The sequence below is a fragment of the Hermetia illucens genome, chromosome 1 (assembly GCF_905115235.1).
Source record: "Hermetia illucens chromosome 1, iHerIll2.2.curated.20191125, whole genome shotgun sequence".
In the NCBI taxonomy this organism is placed as follows: domain Eukaryota; kingdom Metazoa; phylum Arthropoda; class Insecta; order Diptera; family Stratiomyidae; genus Hermetia; species Hermetia illucens.
This window is the reverse complement of record NC_051849.1, coordinates 206,984,031-207,004,329: the sequence shown is the minus strand read 5'-3', so window position 1 is coordinate 207,004,329 and position 20,299 is coordinate 206,984,031. Positions and strand designations below refer to the sequence as shown.

The 20,299-nt window shown below is 44.6% G+C and overlaps 1 protein-coding gene across 1 annotated transcript; it reads left to right on the top strand.

The window, feature by feature from the left end:
• The first annotated feature begins 1,808 nt into the window (after positions 1 to 1,808).
• On the top strand, positions 1,809 to 13,284 carry LOC119661697 (cysteine protease ATG4B). The gene is made up of 6 exons (XM_038071143.1): positions 1,809 to 2,456; positions 2,523 to 2,865; positions 11,886 to 11,965; positions 12,036 to 12,379; positions 12,534 to 12,705; positions 12,765 to 13,284. Exons 1-6 carry the CDS (start codon positions 2,330 to 2,332, stop codon positions 12,836 to 12,838), a joined length of 1,140 nt encoding a protein of 379 aa, XP_037927071.1. The 5' UTR covers positions 1,809 to 2,329; the 3' UTR covers positions 12,839 to 13,284.
• The last annotated feature ends 7,015 nt before the right edge of the window (positions 13,285 to 20,299 follow it).

Genomic DNA, 20,299 nt, shown 5'->3' with positions numbered 1-20,299 from the left:
GCTGTCCATTACGGGAACCCGACCCAGTCACTAAGTCAGACGACTCCCACCGGTTATGCGTACCGGACCTCAAGTTTCTCCTTTTTCTCATTAGATGGATTTGCATTTTATACCTAACTGCCAGGTGTGGTGATAGCTTCCTCAGTGAGTAATCTGCAAGACTTCAAAGTTCCTGCACACTCAGAATCTATCCATCCCTCCTCCTTACAGCGGTCTTAAAAAGTATTCGACATGTGACCACTGTTGCGACTATCCTACAAAATATTAAGAACTAATTTCAACAAAGAAATAATGTTTGACATTTTGAAACATAAAATACTTCAGTTTTTTTAAAAACACTTTTTTGAAATACAAAAACAAAGTAAATTAACAAAAGTGAGCCATTTTTATCTTCGTAGGCCATTTCAAAGCAAAAAAGTATTCGACATAAAACAAAAGTACAATAATCTATAGTAATTCAATAAAAAGAAAAAATTAATATCTTGTTGCTTTTCCCTTACGACGAATAACTTCTCGTGAAATCGATTGCACCAATTTTTTGTCGTTTCTGCGTCGATTTTCAGCCACTCTTCGTTCAAGATCTCTCTCCATCTGGTTAACATTAGTGAACTAGCGGTATCTTAATCTCTTTTCCAAAATACTCCATACATGCTCAGTTGGGTTGAGATCGGGACTTAGGGCTTGTGTTTTAATGATATTTGGGCAATTGTAAAGAAGCTAAAACTTTGTGTTATGAGTTGTGTGCTTTGGGTCGTTATCCTGATAAAATTTACAGCTTCGGTCGATCCCGAGTTTCACGGCACTGGCACGCAAATTTTCTTTTAAAATATTAATATAGTATCGGTGGCCCATAGTCCCTTTGATTAGCGCTATAATCCCCACCCCCGACACCGCTATACACCCCCAAACCATCAAACCACCACCGCCATGGTTCACAGTGGAAACCATATTTCGTTCTTCCAACCCAGTGTTTGGCTTTCTGTACACAATCACTCTTCCATCACATCCAAAGAGGTTGTATTTGCTTTCGTCTGCAAAAATAAAATCAAACCAAAACCCGGGGGCCTGTTTACGTATTCCCTAGCAAAGTCTTTTCTAGCGGTTCTTTTTGGACCTGGCTTCATAGCTAATTGAAAATAAGTAAGTTCTGATGTTTTGGGGTGTAACCTCTATGTCTAAATGTTTCTTGGTATCTTTTGCCAATTTTGCGGCATTCGTCTTTGGTCCCTTTTTAATTTCCCTTAGCAACCAACGCTCTCAAATCTCAGTCAATTTTTTTCGTCGACCATATCTAGGTTTGCTGCCGACTGAATTTCTTTCTTTAAATTTTTAATTATAAAAACCACAATTGTTTTGAGTCTATTCACTATTTCCGACATTTTGACCTCAGGCAGACTCCGTTTATAATGACTGATAATTAAATCTTTCACTGCTACGGACAACTGTTTTCCTTTGCGACCCGCTTCGCTCAAAATCAAAACCAAACCAGGATTAATGCGTTGAAAAAAACTGAACACCTCTTGCCTTCAAAATGTGTAATTCTACATAACGGTACTTTGTGTTTTTGCTTTCCAAAATTCTAACAACTTAGCGATGTCGAATGCAGGATATTTGCAAAGACAATAACATGTCGGATAAGTTTTTGGACCGATGGACGTTTAAATCCAACGACTCTCAAAACCCAACAAAAATCGAACGCTATCCCTCCGCGAAGAAAACAAACAACATTTCCTCGCAAACTCTCCACAACGACCAACAGCTGACAACAGCTTTCACTCTCCACACAATTACGTCATGCTTGGAATTCGTTGACACTTGACAGCTGACGTTGTTGCTTTGCTTTGTGTTGTCTTGTTGGGATTTTTCTTAATGTTATCGTCGTCCACCTCGTTCCGCACCGAGAAGTCTTCGTTTCGTGTCATTGTCTCTAATGCGTCTGGTGTTCCGTAGTAAGACAAATAAAAGGAGTCGCTCCCGTTGTTTATTTTTGGATTCGATTAATTCCCGTCGAGTTCTTCATGTAATCTCTGCTGGGAGCATCGATCAAAAACGTCGATGATCTGCAGACATTGTAAGCTCGATATAATTGCGAGTCACGCCGTCAGTAGTATTACGAAACCCTGAGATTTTCGGGAACGTGAAGTGCCTAATTCGACTCCCCACGGTCATCCGAGAAGAACGCCTTTGAGGCTGTGCGGGCAGGTGCCATACTGGTGGGACTGGTGTACGTTTGGGGCCTCGCGGATCCTCCAAACGTACGTGCTTGTGAGTGCTGTGACTAAGTACAATTGATCGTTTAGTTGAACTCTATTCAAATGTGGTCAGAAATATGGACAGTGTCTTCGAACAGTACCTAGGCCCGGACGGGGCCAATCTAGTTTATGCAGAGCCTGACGACATTCCCAAGACCAACGCCACCGTCTGGATCCTGGGAAAGAGCTACAACTCCATTCAAGGTAACACCACAGAATATTCCGTATAAGAAGCATATCCTCAAGGATCAAACCTTATCTTACTTCCAGAACTAGAACGAATCCGCCAGGACATACGCTCGCGACTCTGGTGTACATACAGGCGAGGCTTTGTGCCGCTAGGAGAAGCGCAACTGACCACCGATAAGGGATGGGGTTGCATGTTGCGATGTGGCCAAATGGTTCTTGCTCAAAGCCTTATAGATCTGCATTTAGGCCGTAGTTGGTTCTGGACGACAGAAACTCGAGATCCTACGTATCTGAAAATCGTGAGCCGTTTCGAGGACGCGAGGAAATGTCCATTTTCTCTTCATCAGATCGCGTTGATGGGCGATTCAGAAGACAAACGTGTTGGCGAATGGTTCGGGCCAAATACAGTAGCACAAGTTTTAAAGTAAGTAGATAAGGGCGAAAATTTGTTTTCCTAGATTCCGTATCAACTTCCCCCTAATCAAATGTTTGGTAATATTTGAAGCACGAACTCAACGGCGATAACGCTTAGACACTTTCCTGCACTTGAACAAAGTTTGTTTTCTTCTCAACCGAAATCATTTCTCACATTCTGGTTGGATTCGTGAGAATCCATTAAACACAGATGATCCTTGTCCTTCAAAAATATCTTTCCAATTTTTTACATTCCTAAATCCATGAATCTCAGTTCACCGTAAACATAGTCACATTTCATTTCACTAGTTGTTGTTATTATGCTATTGCTGGCAATATGGGTAACTATACGGACGGACGGACATCAGCTATGTGCGAATAAAATTTTATACAAACATTCTGCGTAGGAGCAGGCGAAAAATAAGCAATGGGGAAAATGCGCCTTTCCTGCAGGTGGTAAAGCAAACATGACGCGAGCTGACAGTAAAAAATCGTGTGGAGATGAAAAACAGTATAAGTAAAATCCTTGTCTTTGTTCGAGGTAAAAAGACGTGAGAAGAGTTGAGTTGAGTTGAGAGTTGGAAGACGGAAGGAGAAGCCTGTTGTACTTATGGTCCATTCACACCAGCAGAAATTGGTGCTTCTTCTTCTTCTTCAGCCTTTATCCTGTTCACAAGCGGGGTCGGCTCGTCGTGATCGGTTTCGCCATTTAGCTCTATCGAATGCCTGATCTGGATGCAATCTCGAGGCTTTTAAATCCCACCGTTGTTTCGACCTGCCTTTTGGTCGTTTACCATCGACTTCAATGTTCAGACCAATCTTGGCAAGTGAATTCTCGTTAGCACGAATTGCGTGACCATAACATCGAAGACACTTCTCTCACAATTTTTCCACGATCAGTGCAACCCCATAACGATCGCAGATATTGTCATTTCGGATGTGAAAGTCCTGGGGGTTTAAAGTGAGTACCTGCCGTGTAGGCATAATCCCATGGTCCTCTTTGGACACGGATTGATTTTGGGACCACAATCAGAGCCCCGCCATGCAAGCACAGCGGTCCTGGTTTATACTGAGTGCAGACTCAGCATTCATACCAGAGGATGCGAGGCCTATCTAACACCTCTGCCGCAACTAAGGGGTACGGCACCCGAGTTGTACAGCGCAACTCCACGCTTGAGCTCTGCCCGCGATGTAGGCATAACCACAACCACCATGAAACTCCCACTAGGGTGCCAACCGCAAATGACCGGGCCGAAAACACATCCTCCAGGAATTCTCCTGGAGCATATGCTTTCAGAGGGCCGTCCCGGTTCCTATGATACCAGATAACCTCCGGTGAGTCTTCGTGGCCGAAGCCACTTCAGATGAGACCCTTGCAGACTCGGGTCTGATCGCCCTCCTCGAGTATGTGGGGACGGAACTCCCCAACGGGTTAACTGGAATCAGCCCGCAGCGGAGAACCGCAACGGAACCTTTCACCAGCTAACTACCGCTCTGCATACAATACAACACAACAGACGTCACAAGACAACACAAACACAAAACACACAGGACTGGTGGCTATCCACGATGGCCACTAAGGCCATTCACTCAACAACTGCAGGCGAAGCAGCGTTGAGAAACTCCCTCCTTCGTTGGAAGGCAGCACGCGCGAAAACATTACTACATCGAAGTGTCTCACTGCTAGCAAGGCGCTGGCTAAAATCAAAGATACCGTTCACCACACGAACGCCCATGTCGTCTAGATTGCGGATGTCACAGTACGCCGGACAGACACAGAGAACATGAAACCAGTCTTCTGAGTCTGCCCCACACAGAACACAATCCTGACTGGAAGCAAGGTTCCGCTTGAAGAAAAACTCATTCAAGCTACCATGCCCAGTCAGGAGAAAGCCCATCTCAAGCCCAAAGTCCACGACAGAACTTCCTCTGGCAGACACATATCTGACGTACTTATATGTGACCCGACCTTTCCCACATTCGTTCCATCTAAGCTGCCACTTAGATGTTACACTCTCGTCTAATACCTTTTTGACCGCAAGCGGACCTAGCCCTTCAAACTGATTAACACTAACTAAATCGGTTTGCAGCAAAGGTACGCCCCTCCTGATCCTGTAGGCCGTGGCACGCCGGACTACCTCTAGATCAAGAGGAGGAACACCCAACAAGACCTGCATGACGCCGGTCGAGACCGTACGACATACAGAAAGACACGATGACAACGCCACTGGCTGACAAGCGTAGAGCAGCTGCCTGCCCTGCACCGTCAACGCAAAATCATACAACATAGGGGACCCATACGTACAACATGCAAGAAAGAGTCCCACATAAATGAATCTAGCATCTCTCCTGCTCCTCCCCACTCACATCTCATCACACGCCTCAACATACACACCAATTTAGTGAAACGTGGCTTGAGCTCGCGCAGGTCATTTCGGATGTGATCAAGACGTGTCATGCCACTAGTCCAATGCAACATCTTCGTCTCCATTATCGCAAGACACCGTTCATTGTTTTTTATAGTCTGCCATTCAGAACCATAGAGAGCGACAGGACGGACGACATTACGGTAATTTTAGATTTAAGACGTTCGTTGATACGTCGCTCACAAAGAACTCCAGTTGTGGAACGCCACTTCATCCTGGTTGCGGTAATGCGTGAAGCAATTTCATAACGCAGTTCTCCATTGGCTGATAGCGTTGATTCGAGATATTTAAATCGCTCAGTTCTGGGCAGATCACTGCCACTGACAGTGATTGTGCCTGTTTCATGGGGATCGGTCGTTAAAAATTCAGTCTTGTTTAGATTCAATCTGAGACCGTGTTGCATGACGCGATCATTCCATTTTTGGACAAGTTGCTCGAGATAATTTTTGCTATCAGATGCTAGGAAAACATCATCTGCATAAAGCAATGTGTAGGGCGCTGGACGTTGGATATCCCGTGTGACGGTGTCCATAACAAGAACAAAGAGGAGTGGTGAGAGAGCGCTTCTTCGAGAACATCAACAAAGACACGAAACGGTTTTGATACACCCACCACACTGCGAACTTTACTTTTCAGATCGTGGTAGAGCAATTGAACCCAGCGCACGAGTTCTTCTGGCACGAAGTGTTGTCGTAAAGCATACCAGATGAGTTCGTGTGGTACACGGTCAAACGCTTTCTCTAGATCCAGAAATGCAATGTAAATAGCGCAACGCTTCTCACGGTGCTCCTCCATGAGTAACCGCGCAGCGTGTATTGCGTCAGTAGTTCCGCAGTTCTTGACAAATCCGGCTTGATTCACGGTTATTTCAACGATTTCGCGAATACGGTTGTCAAGAATGCGTTCAAAAATCTTCATGGTATTGGAAAGTAACCGGATCGGACGGTAATTGAACATTCCATATTGGAACTGTGGTACTTTCTGGCCAGTCAGATGATGTTCTACCTTCCTGAATAATCCGATTAACAAATTCACTGAGCCCCAGTGTTGGGTCCCAACTCTTCGTTTTGCAGAGCTCAGATGAGATGCCGTCAGATCCTGTGGCTTTCGCCGATTTCATTCGTTTTATTGCCTCTCCGACTTCAGTTGCGGTAACAGGTGGAATTGCTCCAAATGTCGGCAATGATTGTGAAAGTGGAGGATGAGCAAACTCTTTCGTTGAAATCTGCTCAAAGTATTCTCGCCATCTATCAGTGGCGGCTCAACGGTAGGTAAGCAAAGTTCTTGTCATTAACACAGCAGAAGTGTTTGATATCCTGTGTGCGTTCGTTTCGACTTTTGCCAAGTGGATAGAGATTTCGCGCGCCATCCTGAGTGTCCAGATTATCGAATAAGTTTGCCAATTGGCAAGCGTTTTATCGTCGAAACTTATGGTAGAGGCGTTTCTTTTGACGGACTTTCATTTCAACATCGTCATTCCAAAGCCAAGTATCTCCGTTCATGTGCAGCTTACTCGGCTTGCTGATCCCGGCGATTGCAGAGGCTGCTTTGTGGATCGTGGCTTTCATTGGGTTCCACGATTCTTCCACATTCGTAATGGTGGGTAATCGCGTAAGCGAGATCATTTCTTCTTTCTTCTCACGAAATGGCCACCATTTAATGCGCGGCGGCCCAGTGCCCAGTGACAAATATTTTCATAGAGAAGTCACCAGAAGACATTTTTCTCGGCATCAGGTCGACCTGTCTGTGGTGCGTACGTGGTGAAGAAGTGAATAGTGCGATCAGCTGATATAATGATGAGCTTCATCAGCCGATCATCAAATCGTTCGACTTCTTCAATGGCATCACGGAAACCCTCTGACATGGCAATGCCAACACCATATTGAGTGTGTGGGCTACCAAAATAGAGAAGTTTGTACCCGTTTTTACTGCGTTCCCGTTCAATGTCGCAACTTTTTACACCAGACCATCGGGTTTCTTGCAGAGCGCAGATATCAATGCGCCTTTTCCGAAGGGCTCTTGCGAGTTCCTCGGTTTTTCCAGTTAGGGTACCAACATTTAGCGTGCAGGCACGTATTTTTGTTCGGACTAAATTGTTACGTCCTGACGCCGTCCATGCGTCAAAAGCCCTTTCCCATTTCTCGGCAGGATCGGGGCCCGTCCTGCCGCGTCGACTGAGATGGGCACCCTAGCATTTCTCCGAGGCTTGTGACTCAATCCGATCATCATGTTTGTAACGACATTGTATGTATTTTCTTGGTCGGCCTGTCGCGGGACCTGTCACCAAGAGATCAGGTAGGATTTAGGATAGTAGAATAACTCCAACTATACTTTATTTATCTCTTTCCCTGATCTCAGCATTTTACTTTTTTTTACTGAGGATAGTACAGAGTACGCTGCCTCAAACCCTCCTCCTTTTCCTGGGTTTAGGACCAGCATACTATGTTAATAGCATGGCAGAGTTGTCGAGGGAATGCTCTCTACGTTCACAAAATGGAATTGTCGCACTATTTACCACATTATGCTGCCTTATTATTACTTAAATATCAATAACTGACCGCTTCTCTCAATCTGCTCCCCTTCTAACCATTACACCCTTTCCTCTCCCAAACCATTGCATATGGTTCACCTAACAACATACATCCGGAATACTTAGTTAAATTACTCACAACAGGCCTTTTTTGCTCCACTTCGTGAAAACTCTGGTCAATACCAAGGATATTCACTCGTACAAAGATCTTTCATCATCATCGCCAATAAGAATCTCCAAAGAACCTGGTTTTTCGCCGAGGTTCATCAATTCAATATCGCTAGTAGCTGTGTGGCGTCCTGGCCTACGCAACCACTCTATCTAAAGGTCCGTGGGGGTTTAACACGAGTACCTGACGTTTAGGCATAATTCCACAATCCTCTTCGGGCACGAATTGATTTGGTGATAACAATCAGGGCCCCATATAAGGATAAGGTTAATATGTCACTCCTTATTTTCGGCGTCATCTTCGCGTTACCCCATAATACGATAGTTTCGCATTTCTGTGGGTTTAGGGAGAGTTTCCAATGGATGAAATACCGCTAAAGCTCCTCCAAATAGGAGTTCAGGCGGGCTTCACCGGCTGGGATGTATCTGGTTGAAGTGTAAAGGATGAGATCATCCGCGTATTGGAGTATTCGGATTGAGTTTGGACGTGGGGTTGGTTTTCGTAAGTATGCGGTGAACAGGGAAAAGAGGGTGGCGGAGAGAACTGATCCTTGAGGGATGCCAGCAGAACTTGAGTAGGGAGAAGAGAAGTGCTGTTGGAGTTGGACTTGGGATTTCCGCCCGTAAAGAAAATAAAGAATTTTAGCTTGCAGAGGTGCAACTGGAAATGGAGGACTTCGGGAAGCTTATATTGCCATACAGAGTCGAAAGCCTTCTTTTTGTCGACTGGACAGGCTATGGTCGGCGCCTTCCGGTTGAGGCCCAGAAGAACGTCCGATTTGAACACGAGGACTACATGCAGAATTTAGTGGATACTGATTCTTTTTTAGGATGGGAACTATCCGAGCGCTCTGTTGGGAAGTGGGCATTGATTAGGCAGTGGTTGATCACGGAGGACATGACGGGAGTAATGCTGTATTTCTTTAGGACGATGGAGGGGATTTTGTCAAGCCCAAATGATTTTTTATTATTTGAGGTGGCGATAGACGCCATGACGAAGTCTGGACTGACAAAGTGGACGCTGACTTGAGTCGGCGAGTGTTTGGTTGAAGGGACTTTGGGTAGATTGAGAGATGTGGAAGGAAGGGAGGGACAGGAATTGGGAGATTTTTGCGTTTACCTCGTTGTCGAAACATTCACGGGAGTGGAGGATGCAGTGGTGTGCTTGAAGGAAGTGGATAGGATCGCGTTCTGTTGGACAGATTTGTCTAAAGGTTCAGTTCGGTGTTGGAGAGGCGGTTCTGAAGATATTGGATGTAGAGGGTCAGCGCTCTTTCGCGGATGGACCTGTCCAGTTCCCGGATTTTGGAAAGTAGATGAGAGGATTGCGGACAGTATCTATTTCTAAATAGTCCCCGCCTGAGGGTCTTTTTGTATTTGATATCGTTTAGGATATCATCAGCGAGGTTAATGAGGTTGCGGTAGTTTAAGGGATGGGATCAATTCGTCACGTACTTACCGAATTTCTTTGGTGTATTGAAGGACTTTTTGATCAATGGTGCCGTTGGAAACTGTACTGTCTTTGTTGGGCTAGGTTGATGGTGAGATGGGAGGTTGTGAGTTGAATTGTTCCCCGTTCTGGTTCGATCGTGGATCGAACCAGGACGAGTGCGTGGTGTTGAGGTCTCCACCGATAATTAAGGACCATTATTTTCAAGGAAAGCGGAATTGAGAGACGCAGAAGAAATTGATGCTGATGATGTCGTGTGTGCCGAAAGTTTGGTTAAGGCAGTAGACGAAGGCGAAGAAGAACGAGGTTGATTGGAATTCGAAGGAGATGAGGGTGGCTTCAATTGATTTGAAAGTATTGGGAGGTGGGTGTATTTGTGTAGCCAGGAATTTTTCAGAGATGAGGACGGCCGTTCCACCGCAGCTATTGCGCCTCGGAGTGTTGGCCTGTGGTCGGTCAGTCCGGAAGAGTTTGAAATTTCGAAAGGACGGTTTGTATCTATGGTTCAACCTAGTTTCATATAGGGATTGTGCTCGCCAAGAAATATTTTTGTGCATTTCTCCTTGACACTACCATACCTGGATAAACTGAGAGAATTTTCTGTAATTTGTGGGGACGTCGTTGCCCCCGCAGCTAACGCATTTAAGTGCCTGCTCAGCAGTTTATCGCATTCGTCTGGACCATAAAGCTGGTCACACTTGACCCATCTTGACACAAGATGGCAGTTGGTTGCCGCGTGCCACAGGTCGAAGGTAATATTATTATTCTTAGCCCACGTCGTGGCGAAGGGTTTTGCGCTCAAGGTGCTGGAGACTCCCTGAGTTTTTAATTGGTTGACGATCTCCTGAAGGAAGAATGTCGCGTCTAAACCTCAAAGGATAGGGCTGGTAGTCTGCTGGGCAAGGAGGGTCTAAGTGAAGAACTTGTTATGGTTCTCCACTAAGATCTGCTTCGCGGGAGAGTAGTCTTCCACTGTTTTAGTCCAAATTTGATGCGATTTACTTGATTTCTTTATCAGGTAGCTATTAAGGACGGCGCGGGAAATGGTTTGTTTTATGATTTTAAATCTCGGGGTTCTCGACGACCACGAATGGACAGATTTTTCGACTTACCTCCTGTTTGCTTCTTGGCGCGGCGTAGCTGATAGTAGCGGTTGATTGCCTCGATTCCTCTGGTGATGGTTGCTTGACCGCGCTGGTGGGACGTAGCTTCTTGGCTTCAGTGAGTATGGAGAAGGCCTCGGGCTGTGACTCAGTTGGGAGCGCAAGTGGCGCCTGATCCACCTGCGCGGTCGTGTCCATCTCTTCTGATTTTCGGTTGTTCGGCATTGGGAGGCGGCTGTTTACCCTGAAAGTACGCGTGACCGTAGCCTCTACTGACACGATCACGGCCGTCAGTTTTTTGCTTCTTTCATCTTATCGTCTGTTGTTCTCGGAGGCTTCCTAGAGTTTTTTATTCCCCTTTCGGAGGCCGACCGTGTTGTCACATACAGACGGCGAATCGGACTCGCAACCGCTTGATAACGCCGAGTGCGACCGCTCTCGTCGAATATGTGGGGATTGCACTGGATTCGCCATGTTTTCTTTGACCCGCAGCCTTTTGAGCCGGTTCTTGTCCAAAACTTAATGGTCGTGATTTTGCTTATGAACTTTTTACTTATACTGATCGTCTATTCTCCTGAAAGGGATTAAAAATTCTTCAGAGGATGCTCCTCTCAAACATGGCTAAGAAATAAGATATTTTTTATTTGCATAGAACCAAAGTCCCTGAAGATTGCATAAAGAATGGGAAGATCATTGTCTTATACAGTAGGACGTTCGAACTGAAATAGACTGTGCTGGCTACGAGTAGCGAGAATCAGACATAACGGATTTTTTTCGCGCTCGGCAATAGAGACAGGTTTACGAAATAAAAAGATAATAGGGCGCCCGCATATTTTCAACGCCGGGCGCGGTATCCTGGCTATAATTTTTACCCTAAGCAGGGATTTTCCCTCGACGGCCCCACCAAGATTATAAGGAAGCGCAAGCAACATTTCAATAAAAAATTGACATTAACGTTTTGAAGTGCAACATGCACGATTGCTCGCATCACCTCATTTTCTTTCAATTGCAAATTCTGGAGGAAATTTTATTTGGTGGCTTATAAAAACTTTTGTAAATGAAGTCCTACCTCCAACTACCTTATTAATTCACTGCAAAAATATCTGACGGTATAACTACAAGTGAGGGGTGGACAGAGAGGAGAAGGAGTTCAACAATCAACAAAACAAAAAAAAACGCGAATTATGAGAACAGTAGGAAATATTAAAGCGATACATTACGCCCTTTACCTTTCAGTTCGGCGGAATTCCACTACTTTGACTATTTCGTACTTAATTTACTGATAGCTTTCCCTAGAGAAATTAAGAGTCCCCACCAAAATTGCTTAAATGACATGCATCCTTAATTTTTCAGAAAATTAGTAAAATACGATGATTGGTGTTCAATCGAAATCCACGTTGCTTTGGACAACACAATCGTGACAGATGATATTTGTGAGTATCGCCACGCGCTTCTGCTTCCATCAACACCTATTATATCTTCAATTGTTATATTCTCTTCTAGATTCCCTTTGTTCAACCGAATCAGATAGCTCTTGGAAACCTCTACTCCTGATCATTCCCCTACGTTTAGGTTTAAATGAGATCAATCCTATTTATATCCCTGCTCTACAGAAGTGTTTTGAACTAGTCGAAAGTGTTGGAATGATTGGTGGCCGACCGAATCAGGCGTTATATTTTATAGGCTATGTTGGCGAAGAAGTAATTTATTTAGATCCGCATACGACACAGCGAACAGGAAGTGTAGGAGATAAGTCTTCGCAAACGGAAATCGAATTAGATGAAACGTATCATCAGAAGTACGCAGCACGAATGAACTTCCGCCAAATGGATCCGTCGTTGGCACTGGTGAGTATTTTAGTTTTGATTTAGTGAGGAATTGCGTGTATAGAAGGCCTCAAAGAAAAGAAAAGGATACCCAACTCCTAGTTTATAGTTAGCCATCACCATGAAAAAAATCCTTCAGGAACACATTTAACATTATTCACAATTTGTTTTCCAGTGTTTCCTATGTAAAACCCGAACAAGCTTTGAAATACTCCTTGATAAGTTAAAAACTGACGTAAATAGCTCAGGTAACATTTTCGAAATAGTGAAAACAAGAACGGCACCGTGGAAGTCGCCACCGCAAAAGACGCTAAAACATCGCCAGAAATCAAATTCAATACAAGATGGTGAGCATAAATTTCAGCTTCTCATATCAAATCAAATCAATCTCATCTCATTTGCTTAGATTTCGAGGAAATCAACGATCAAAAAGAAGTCACAGGAGACGATTCCGACGGAGACTTTGAATTCATCGTGTAAATACTAAATTATATAATAACGAGAAGAATGAAAGCGAACACGCCGAATTTCAGTCGTTTCGTGTAGATAAAATATCGAAGAACGAAAAGTGCATTCTTTTTACAAATTCATTGAAATCTGATTATCTCTCCTTCCTCATAAGATTACCAATAGCCGTCGCCTAGTGAAATCTAATATATTTCCTATTTCTAATTGCTTTAAGTAAGAATACGATTTATGTAAATTTGTTTTTCTATTTTTTATTTCCGCTTTGTGTTCTCTAGAATCTTTTTAATATTTTATACTGTATGCCGATGTCAGATACGTTGGATCTTTGCTTTTAATTTTAAAAATATCACAATAAGACTTGTTTCAATTGTTTTCTCTTTTTGTAAAGTGCTTTTTGAAATGTTGCAATTGTATATTTACATATAAGAAAAAAAAATGAAATTATTTGAATAAAAAGAGAATTTAATCTTAAATGCGATGTTTATCTGTGAAATAAAGTTCCAGGTTATTCACTCAAAAGATGTGGAGTGAAATAAAACTCGTGCAGCCTCGAAAACAGGCATCACAATCACAGGACGTATGTTATTCAGAAACAGGTTCACGAACACTTGATTAACAGCATCAGAACAAAAGTACATTGTCCTATCCACCCAAAGTTCCTATAATTGTGATGACATCAAACCGTGAACTTCGCTGTTCCTGATGTTTACCTTTAAACCGACTCTGCCCCCCCCCCCCTTTCTCCAAATCCCGAGACATTTGTCCAACATCCAAGGCTCGGTGAAAAGAGACGTCATCAGCATAGTCGAGAAGAAATATCGATGACAAGATGCAACTCTGCCGAACGGCTTCAAATTCCCCCGAAATTTTACACCTCAACGCGGAATATTTTGATATTTAATAGTTTACCCGAAATGCCCCATTTGCGTAGAGCATTCCAGATTCATTCTCTGCTGAAGCTGGTCTTTTGAGCGCTACGATCCCTGACGTATCATTATAAATAATGCACGTGTCTATACCAGTGCGTGGGTCCGCACTGGATCTTAAAATAGGTTAGTTAAAGTTAAGCCAAAACGTGAGCTAAAACCTAAAAAACGAAAATAAAAAAAACCACGCTTCGACCGCGCGTGTGGAGCTGCAAATCTCCAGACCCGAGTGCCGCTATCAAAGAGGAAGATCCACGACGGATCCCAGTATCCATCCCTTTTCCTTCTGCCTCAGGTGGTTATTGAGACGCCGCTCCTGAGGTTCCCTTCTTTCCTTTACATCCTCAGGCCATGATTCTGGAGGATGTCCCTAAATGGTGAGAGTTTTGCAAGAGGAGGAAGCCGTAAATTTCCGGTACTTCAGGGACCACGCCTCAATAACCATCGGAGGCAGAAGAAGCAAGAATCGAGACCGTCCGTCTTGGATCGCTAATCCTCGGTCGGGGCACTCGGGTCCGGAGATTTACGGTTCCACCCGCGCGGTCGAGTCATCATTTTTTTTTTATTTTCATTTTTCAGGTTTCGGCTAACACAAGCGTGGAAGCACGTGTCGACTGAGCGCTCCGATGAAGCTTCAGTATTTGCGGGTGACCTTCACGGTCAATTCGCCAACTTTTTAGGTTTTTGGAATAGCTCTACCCTCTAGGTCGTCTTCGGCCACTCAGGATGGTCGTTTAACCATCGCAATTCCATTAGTTCATTACAACCTTGATAAGAAGACTTCTAGAACGTCTTTAACAAAAAGTCCGATTCCTTTCAAATTCTTGTCCAAAATGCAAAACAAGTAAAAATCGAATAAGGCACAATCGGAGGAGTACGGGCATTGGACCAACTACTGCCAATCAAACACCGCAATTTTTCCCTGAATGGTTCAGGAGTGTGAAGCCTATCGCAGTCATGATGAAATATGGCGTTACCTCTATTCGCCAAGGGTGAACGTTGTTCCTTCAACAGTGCCTCGAGACGCTGTAGCTGGGCACAGAACACTTCCGCTGTTAGAATGTGGTTGCGTGGTAGCAGTTTCCAGTGTGCAGTCCCTTAAATATCACACCAAACACACAAAAAAGACCTTAATGGGGGTGAAATTCAGCTTTTCATGTCGACGGGGATACCACATTCTTCTTGCGAACGATTATACAGCGTTTAACATTACTGTAAATAGTGAATTTCTCATCCCCGAGGACCAAATAGGAAATAAAACCTACCGGTTTTTGTCTAGTCAAGTGTGAAACGCAAATGTTCAGGTGGTTTTCTTTGTTTTCATGGGGAGGCGAGGAATCAAATTTCACAACATAACCTAGGGATCGATCTCTTCTTTCAATGATGGTACGGTGTACGTTGAACCTATCTTATAATTCAGCAACAATTAATTTATCCTCCCCCTCCAAAGCCACTAACAGTTCGTCGCCTTTAAGCTCCTTTGACCTTTCATAACCATCCTGATCTTCGATCCACCTTCTTTTATCACGAAAACGTCGGAACCACACACACATTCGATTATAACATTGCAGTCGAAACTTGCTCTATTAGAAATCGAACTCATAGGGTAAACATCGCTCTAAATGAATTTGATCTATCTATGAAGTTAAAGACCTCGCAATTCATTTAAAACTGAGACTACCTTAGCAATATCTTTCAATAAAGCTTTGCTCATCCTAAACACGTTGAAAACGGTCGCCTTTAAACAGATGAACGTGGCAACTTGGAAAAGCCGATAAAACGTGTGCACCGACCCAATCATTTCGCTTCTGTTTGGAGTAGCAGCCTCTATGCACATGTTGCGGTGCTTTGCCATATCATTAATGAGAAGTAAAACTTCACCCCATGTAATACGATTCAGAATCGAGGTGACGGACTCCTTCCACCGACCCAACATGCTACGGCTTTTTTGAGGGGAATTAATGCTGTTTCTCTGCGATAGCTAAAGCGACCATCAGTTTATAAGGCCGATCTCAACGCCTTTTTTGTTACGGACAATCAGAAGACAACCCCTAAATCTACTGGTAATTGTGATAGGGTCTGTTATATTCTGATTGTTTTCTGGAATGCTCCTAATTTGAACGAGATTCCAGTGGTATCAAGCAAACATTCTAGGCCTAAGTGAAACGAAATGATCGAGCGTTGAACAGCAATCCTCTCCCTATTGTGGTACTGTTCTCTTATACTCTGGCAAATCTAGAGTTATGGGCGTGAATCCGGTGTTGAACTGCTGATGACAGCCGCCGCAAGTGCTCCCATGATCTAGGAGTCCATTTCGGATAGTATCTTGATGGCTAGATCCCAACCCAGCTCCGCTGCCTTGACAAAGTACTAAACAGAAAACAGGCAAAGTTGAACTGGAAATAAACACCAATAAACCCAGTTTGACAACACTCTTCTTACTTCCATGAAAGAGCAGAATAATGGGCGGGGGGAGGGGTTAGTAGGTAGGTATCAGTAGCCACTCCGAAAAGCCCAATTAGCGCTATGGTAAGCCATTTTGATGCCAGAAACTCCTAAGATCGTCACTACTGTATGAGAACAAGAAGGCAGAGTCCAGCCAGTTCAGATCTTCAGAGCCAACCCGTAGCATTCACGAAGGAAAGTACCTCTCCCACCCTGCAGCTAGAAATGTTTCTAAGGTGCAAAGAATGGTCAGTGTCCGTAGCCTGACTCTAGCTGGAGCTTGGCAATCGCAGAGGAAATGCTTTTCCGCAACTTCGGCAATGCGAATTGTGCGGTGTACCGAGCCCGGCGGCATGGTCTCCTATGGACCAGTGCCCGTGCAGACCGCCGTAATGTTGTATGCATTTGCACGCACTTGCACAGGGGCTCTCGTGATCGGGCTATGTTATAAGCGGGCCAAATCCTTCTTGACTTGCCACAAGTGGTAAGCCTTCGCCATCTAAAGCCCGCAACTGCTAAGTAGTGCAATTAGATTCCGCCCTTGACAGTCGCCAGCGAGACACTGACTGGCACACCTTTCGCAACACTCATCCAATGATGTCACTCATAATGGACGGAAGCATTCCTGACACCAATATCACCAAGTAGTCGGCATACGCCACTACCTTCACCCCGCTGCTGTCCAATATTCGTAAAATTTCGTCCATCACTCTTAACCAGAGCACCGGAGAAATGGTACCACCCCGGGGCATACCTCTGTTCACAGCTGTGGTCAAGTGGTTGTCTCCCAGTTCCGACTGGATTATCCTGGTACTTAACATGGATATAAACCAATGTGTAAGATACCCCTCCAGTATTGGATTGGTCAAGGCTTCCTTGATAGAGTTAGTACCAACGTTGTTTGCACTCTCTATATCCAAGAAGGCACCTCAACCTTGCCAATTATCTCGTGGAGAGCGGTTTCTGTAGATTTGCCTTTCAGCCTAGAGATGCTGGGACTTAAAGAAAGCGTTCTCTCTATAATCGCCTTTAAGTGTATGTCCAGGACGCGCTCTACGGTCTTCAACACGAAAGAGGTAAGACCAATTGGTCGAAAGTCCTTCGCGGACACATGGACGTGCCTGGCCGTTTTCGATCTGAAAACTACTCGTGTGCGTCTCCAGACCTGTGGTACGTATCCCAAAGAGATACAGCTCCGATAAATCTCGACAAGCCACTGCACAACCCTTTTCTGCTGGCATTATGCCATCTGGGCCGAAGATTTATAAGCGGAGAAGCTGTTTATAACCCAGCCGATCTTATCCTCGATAATTACCGATTTGATAGTCTCGCACGGCTGGGGTGACCGCAAACCCTTCAAGCAAAGCTCTGAGCAACGGTCCGCCTCGCTGGCTGGAAATTGCTAAATTTGTATATCTACATATCAACGGTACCTAACGTGATGTCGCTTGAAGAATTGACAACGCTAGACTCGCTTCCATCATTTTGTCCGAATCTGGGCGGCAACTATTCCAGATTGAAGTAGTCCTTGCCAATGTTCTCTCTGTGCTATATGGGGACCTCACTTAGAAAGTTATCACGCACTGTTACTCGAAATCTCCGAATTTTCATTAACTCGCGTCCGCGTCGTTTCAACGGGGTAGTTTGGCCAGAAGCAATAGCAAGAAAAAAACTTCATGGCCCTACGGGCCAGATACACGTGAACATGTTGATGAGAAAGCGGAAATGACAGTAAATAGGGCACACATTGAAAAAAGGCAATCGTTCCATTGCAAGCTATGGAAACAGTAGAGAAAGAGTCCAAACTTCTAGGATATTCTGAGAAGAAGCTGGAGCACATTGCCAGAAGCCATCAATGATGAAGCTTGAACGCAGCTGACGCTGTAGGCTGACGGTGTAGTGAAAGGACATCCATTTCTTCCCCAAAAACACCAAGAAATCTCACTGACCAATTTTCCATGTACAAAATTGACTATGTCTGAAGTAGATGGTAACTGGCAATGAAAAATATAATAGATCGCTTACCACATCAAGCAACAACCGCCGTAGTCGGATAGCGATGAGCCGGCGCAAACAGTGATCAAGTCAGGATTAATAACCAAGGCGGCTTTTCTGTGTGTTTGAAAGGAATCCTGTACTATGAACTACATCACTACGAGCAGCTTAGTCTATAAGAGAACAATTGTGTCCCATTAGGACAACCCCACGTACACCGATTATAACTCGCCAGAAGCTCCGGGAGCTTGGCTAGGAGGTTCTTATGCACCCACCTTATGGTCAGAACCTGGCAGCAAGTGATTATCCCATGGCGACAGATTCTGTTGGTGAGAAATTCGTCCCAAAATAAACGTGTGAAAATGATCCGTCCCATTTTTTTAGCCAAATGCGGCAAGAGCTTCTATGTGAGGGGCATACTGAAATTACCTTAAAAATTGCGACAAACTATCGAACAAAATGATCCATTTTTAACCTAAATCGTAAATTCATTCAGACTTTCCTACATTTAAATCTCATCTTTAGACCTCTAACTAATAGTCCTGGACTAAACGTTTTTAGTAAGTTCTTTATGACATTTTTTTTCTTCTAGAGGTCAACGGAATCAGACGTTATATCCTGCTTGTCGCAAAAGGTGACTAAAAAGGATAAAAATTTGTACGCTAGCAGCCTCCAAATTTTGAAACTTTATGCCTGTCAAAACGTTAACAACGCTTCAGATAGGAGCTGACCTCACGGGTATGGCCTTCTGCTATCAGCTCCTTGACAACGGTAGCGAGGGCCCTCAGAAGGCTCGCTTTCTCCAAATCCAGCGGGAATTTCAGCCATATAAGCTGGAAATAAGATTATGGGACTCTGGAGAGTACTCCTCTCCTTCTTGCGGCAATTTGCTTTTGTACTCTGGAAAGCCAGTTGGTAGCAGATGCGCTAGCGCAAGGCGTGCTGTTTTGCCCTGGGAGCCAATTTCTGACAAACTTCTAATTGTAAGACTCCGGTTCAGGTTAAGGAGCATCACAATTGTACAATGCTACGCAGAAACGGAGACCTCCAGTATAGTGGATATGCTTTTCACAAGCAATTAAGCTCAGTTAAGGGAGGTTTTCTAAAACTGACATTGTGATCCGAATGCCAAGGTGGGATCTGACCACCCCTTGCTCGGATATGTGATGAGGAAACACGATCTTGACAACCGCAGCGATATTGGTGGGAAGTTCGTGGATTTCTCACCAGTTTGGAGAACAGCCCCCCCCCCCCCCCCCCCCCTCCTCACCAGTCTTACATGCACAAGATTGGAAAGGTACAATCTCCTGATTGTGTGTTTTACAATGGAGTTGTGAACGGCGCCCATTACACCTTTTTTTCTTCTGGGAGGCGAGATGGGATTTGTCAGCAGCATTATTTAAACGCAGAGTATCTCTCTCCATGCTGAGGAGAGCTGACAGGTGGAGCCGTGTTGCCCATTACGTTCGGGTCCTTCTCGTTGCAAAGATGATAGAGCTTGATTGGTGGAGGAGCCGGATGGCAGGGGGAATTGATAGTTCCCTTCCTCCTATCCCCTCCCGTTAGTGAAAGAAATTCCCTGATTTGAAGGCTCCGCAAGACAGAAGAGTTCGGGGGCTAGCTAGAAGTATTGTGACAAACGGTTCCAGGCTAGCTCTTTGACTATGGAGAAGGGTTTAGTCGGTAGCCAGACGACGTACCCTTGCGGGTGTCCAACATTGTATGCAGATGAATTCATCTACCCTACCCCAAAAAAACCCAAATTCAACATCAACCGCTTGCATGATTAAGCTGTCTCTTGACAGTGGGAAAGCTATCTTGCTTATCGGTCTGCAGATATACTGATTAACCCACCTGAGAATATTAATGAGCACTGGGCAGCCATCAAAATTACTCCCTTCTCGAGTGCTACACAGGTCGTAGGCCATGTCTCGAAGTGGCGTCATACTATCTGTCTTACCGCGGAATCGTAGAAGCGGATCGAAAAGCAACAGGGGTTGCAGGCTCTACTGACCGCTGCATGTGATGGCTGGCATAATGCCCCCAAATTCCGATACCGAGCGAAATTCCGAGAAATTCAGCATAACGTGCGCCGTGACAAGAGAGA

Excerpts from the sequence above, each read along its gene's own strand:
- LOC119661697 (XM_038071143.1), top strand. The coding sequence starts at position 2,330 with ATGGACAGTGTCTTCGAACAGTACCTAGGCCCGGACGGGGCCAATCTA. Across the intron at positions 12,380-12,533 it reads TGGATCCGTCGTTGGCACTG|TGTTTCCTATGTAAAACCCG; the intron begins GTGAGTATTTTA and ends TTTGTTTTCCAG. Across the intron at positions 12,706-12,764 it reads ATCAAATTCAATACAAGATG|ATTTCGAGGAAATCAACGAT; the intron begins GTGAGCATAAAT and ends TCATTTGCTTAG.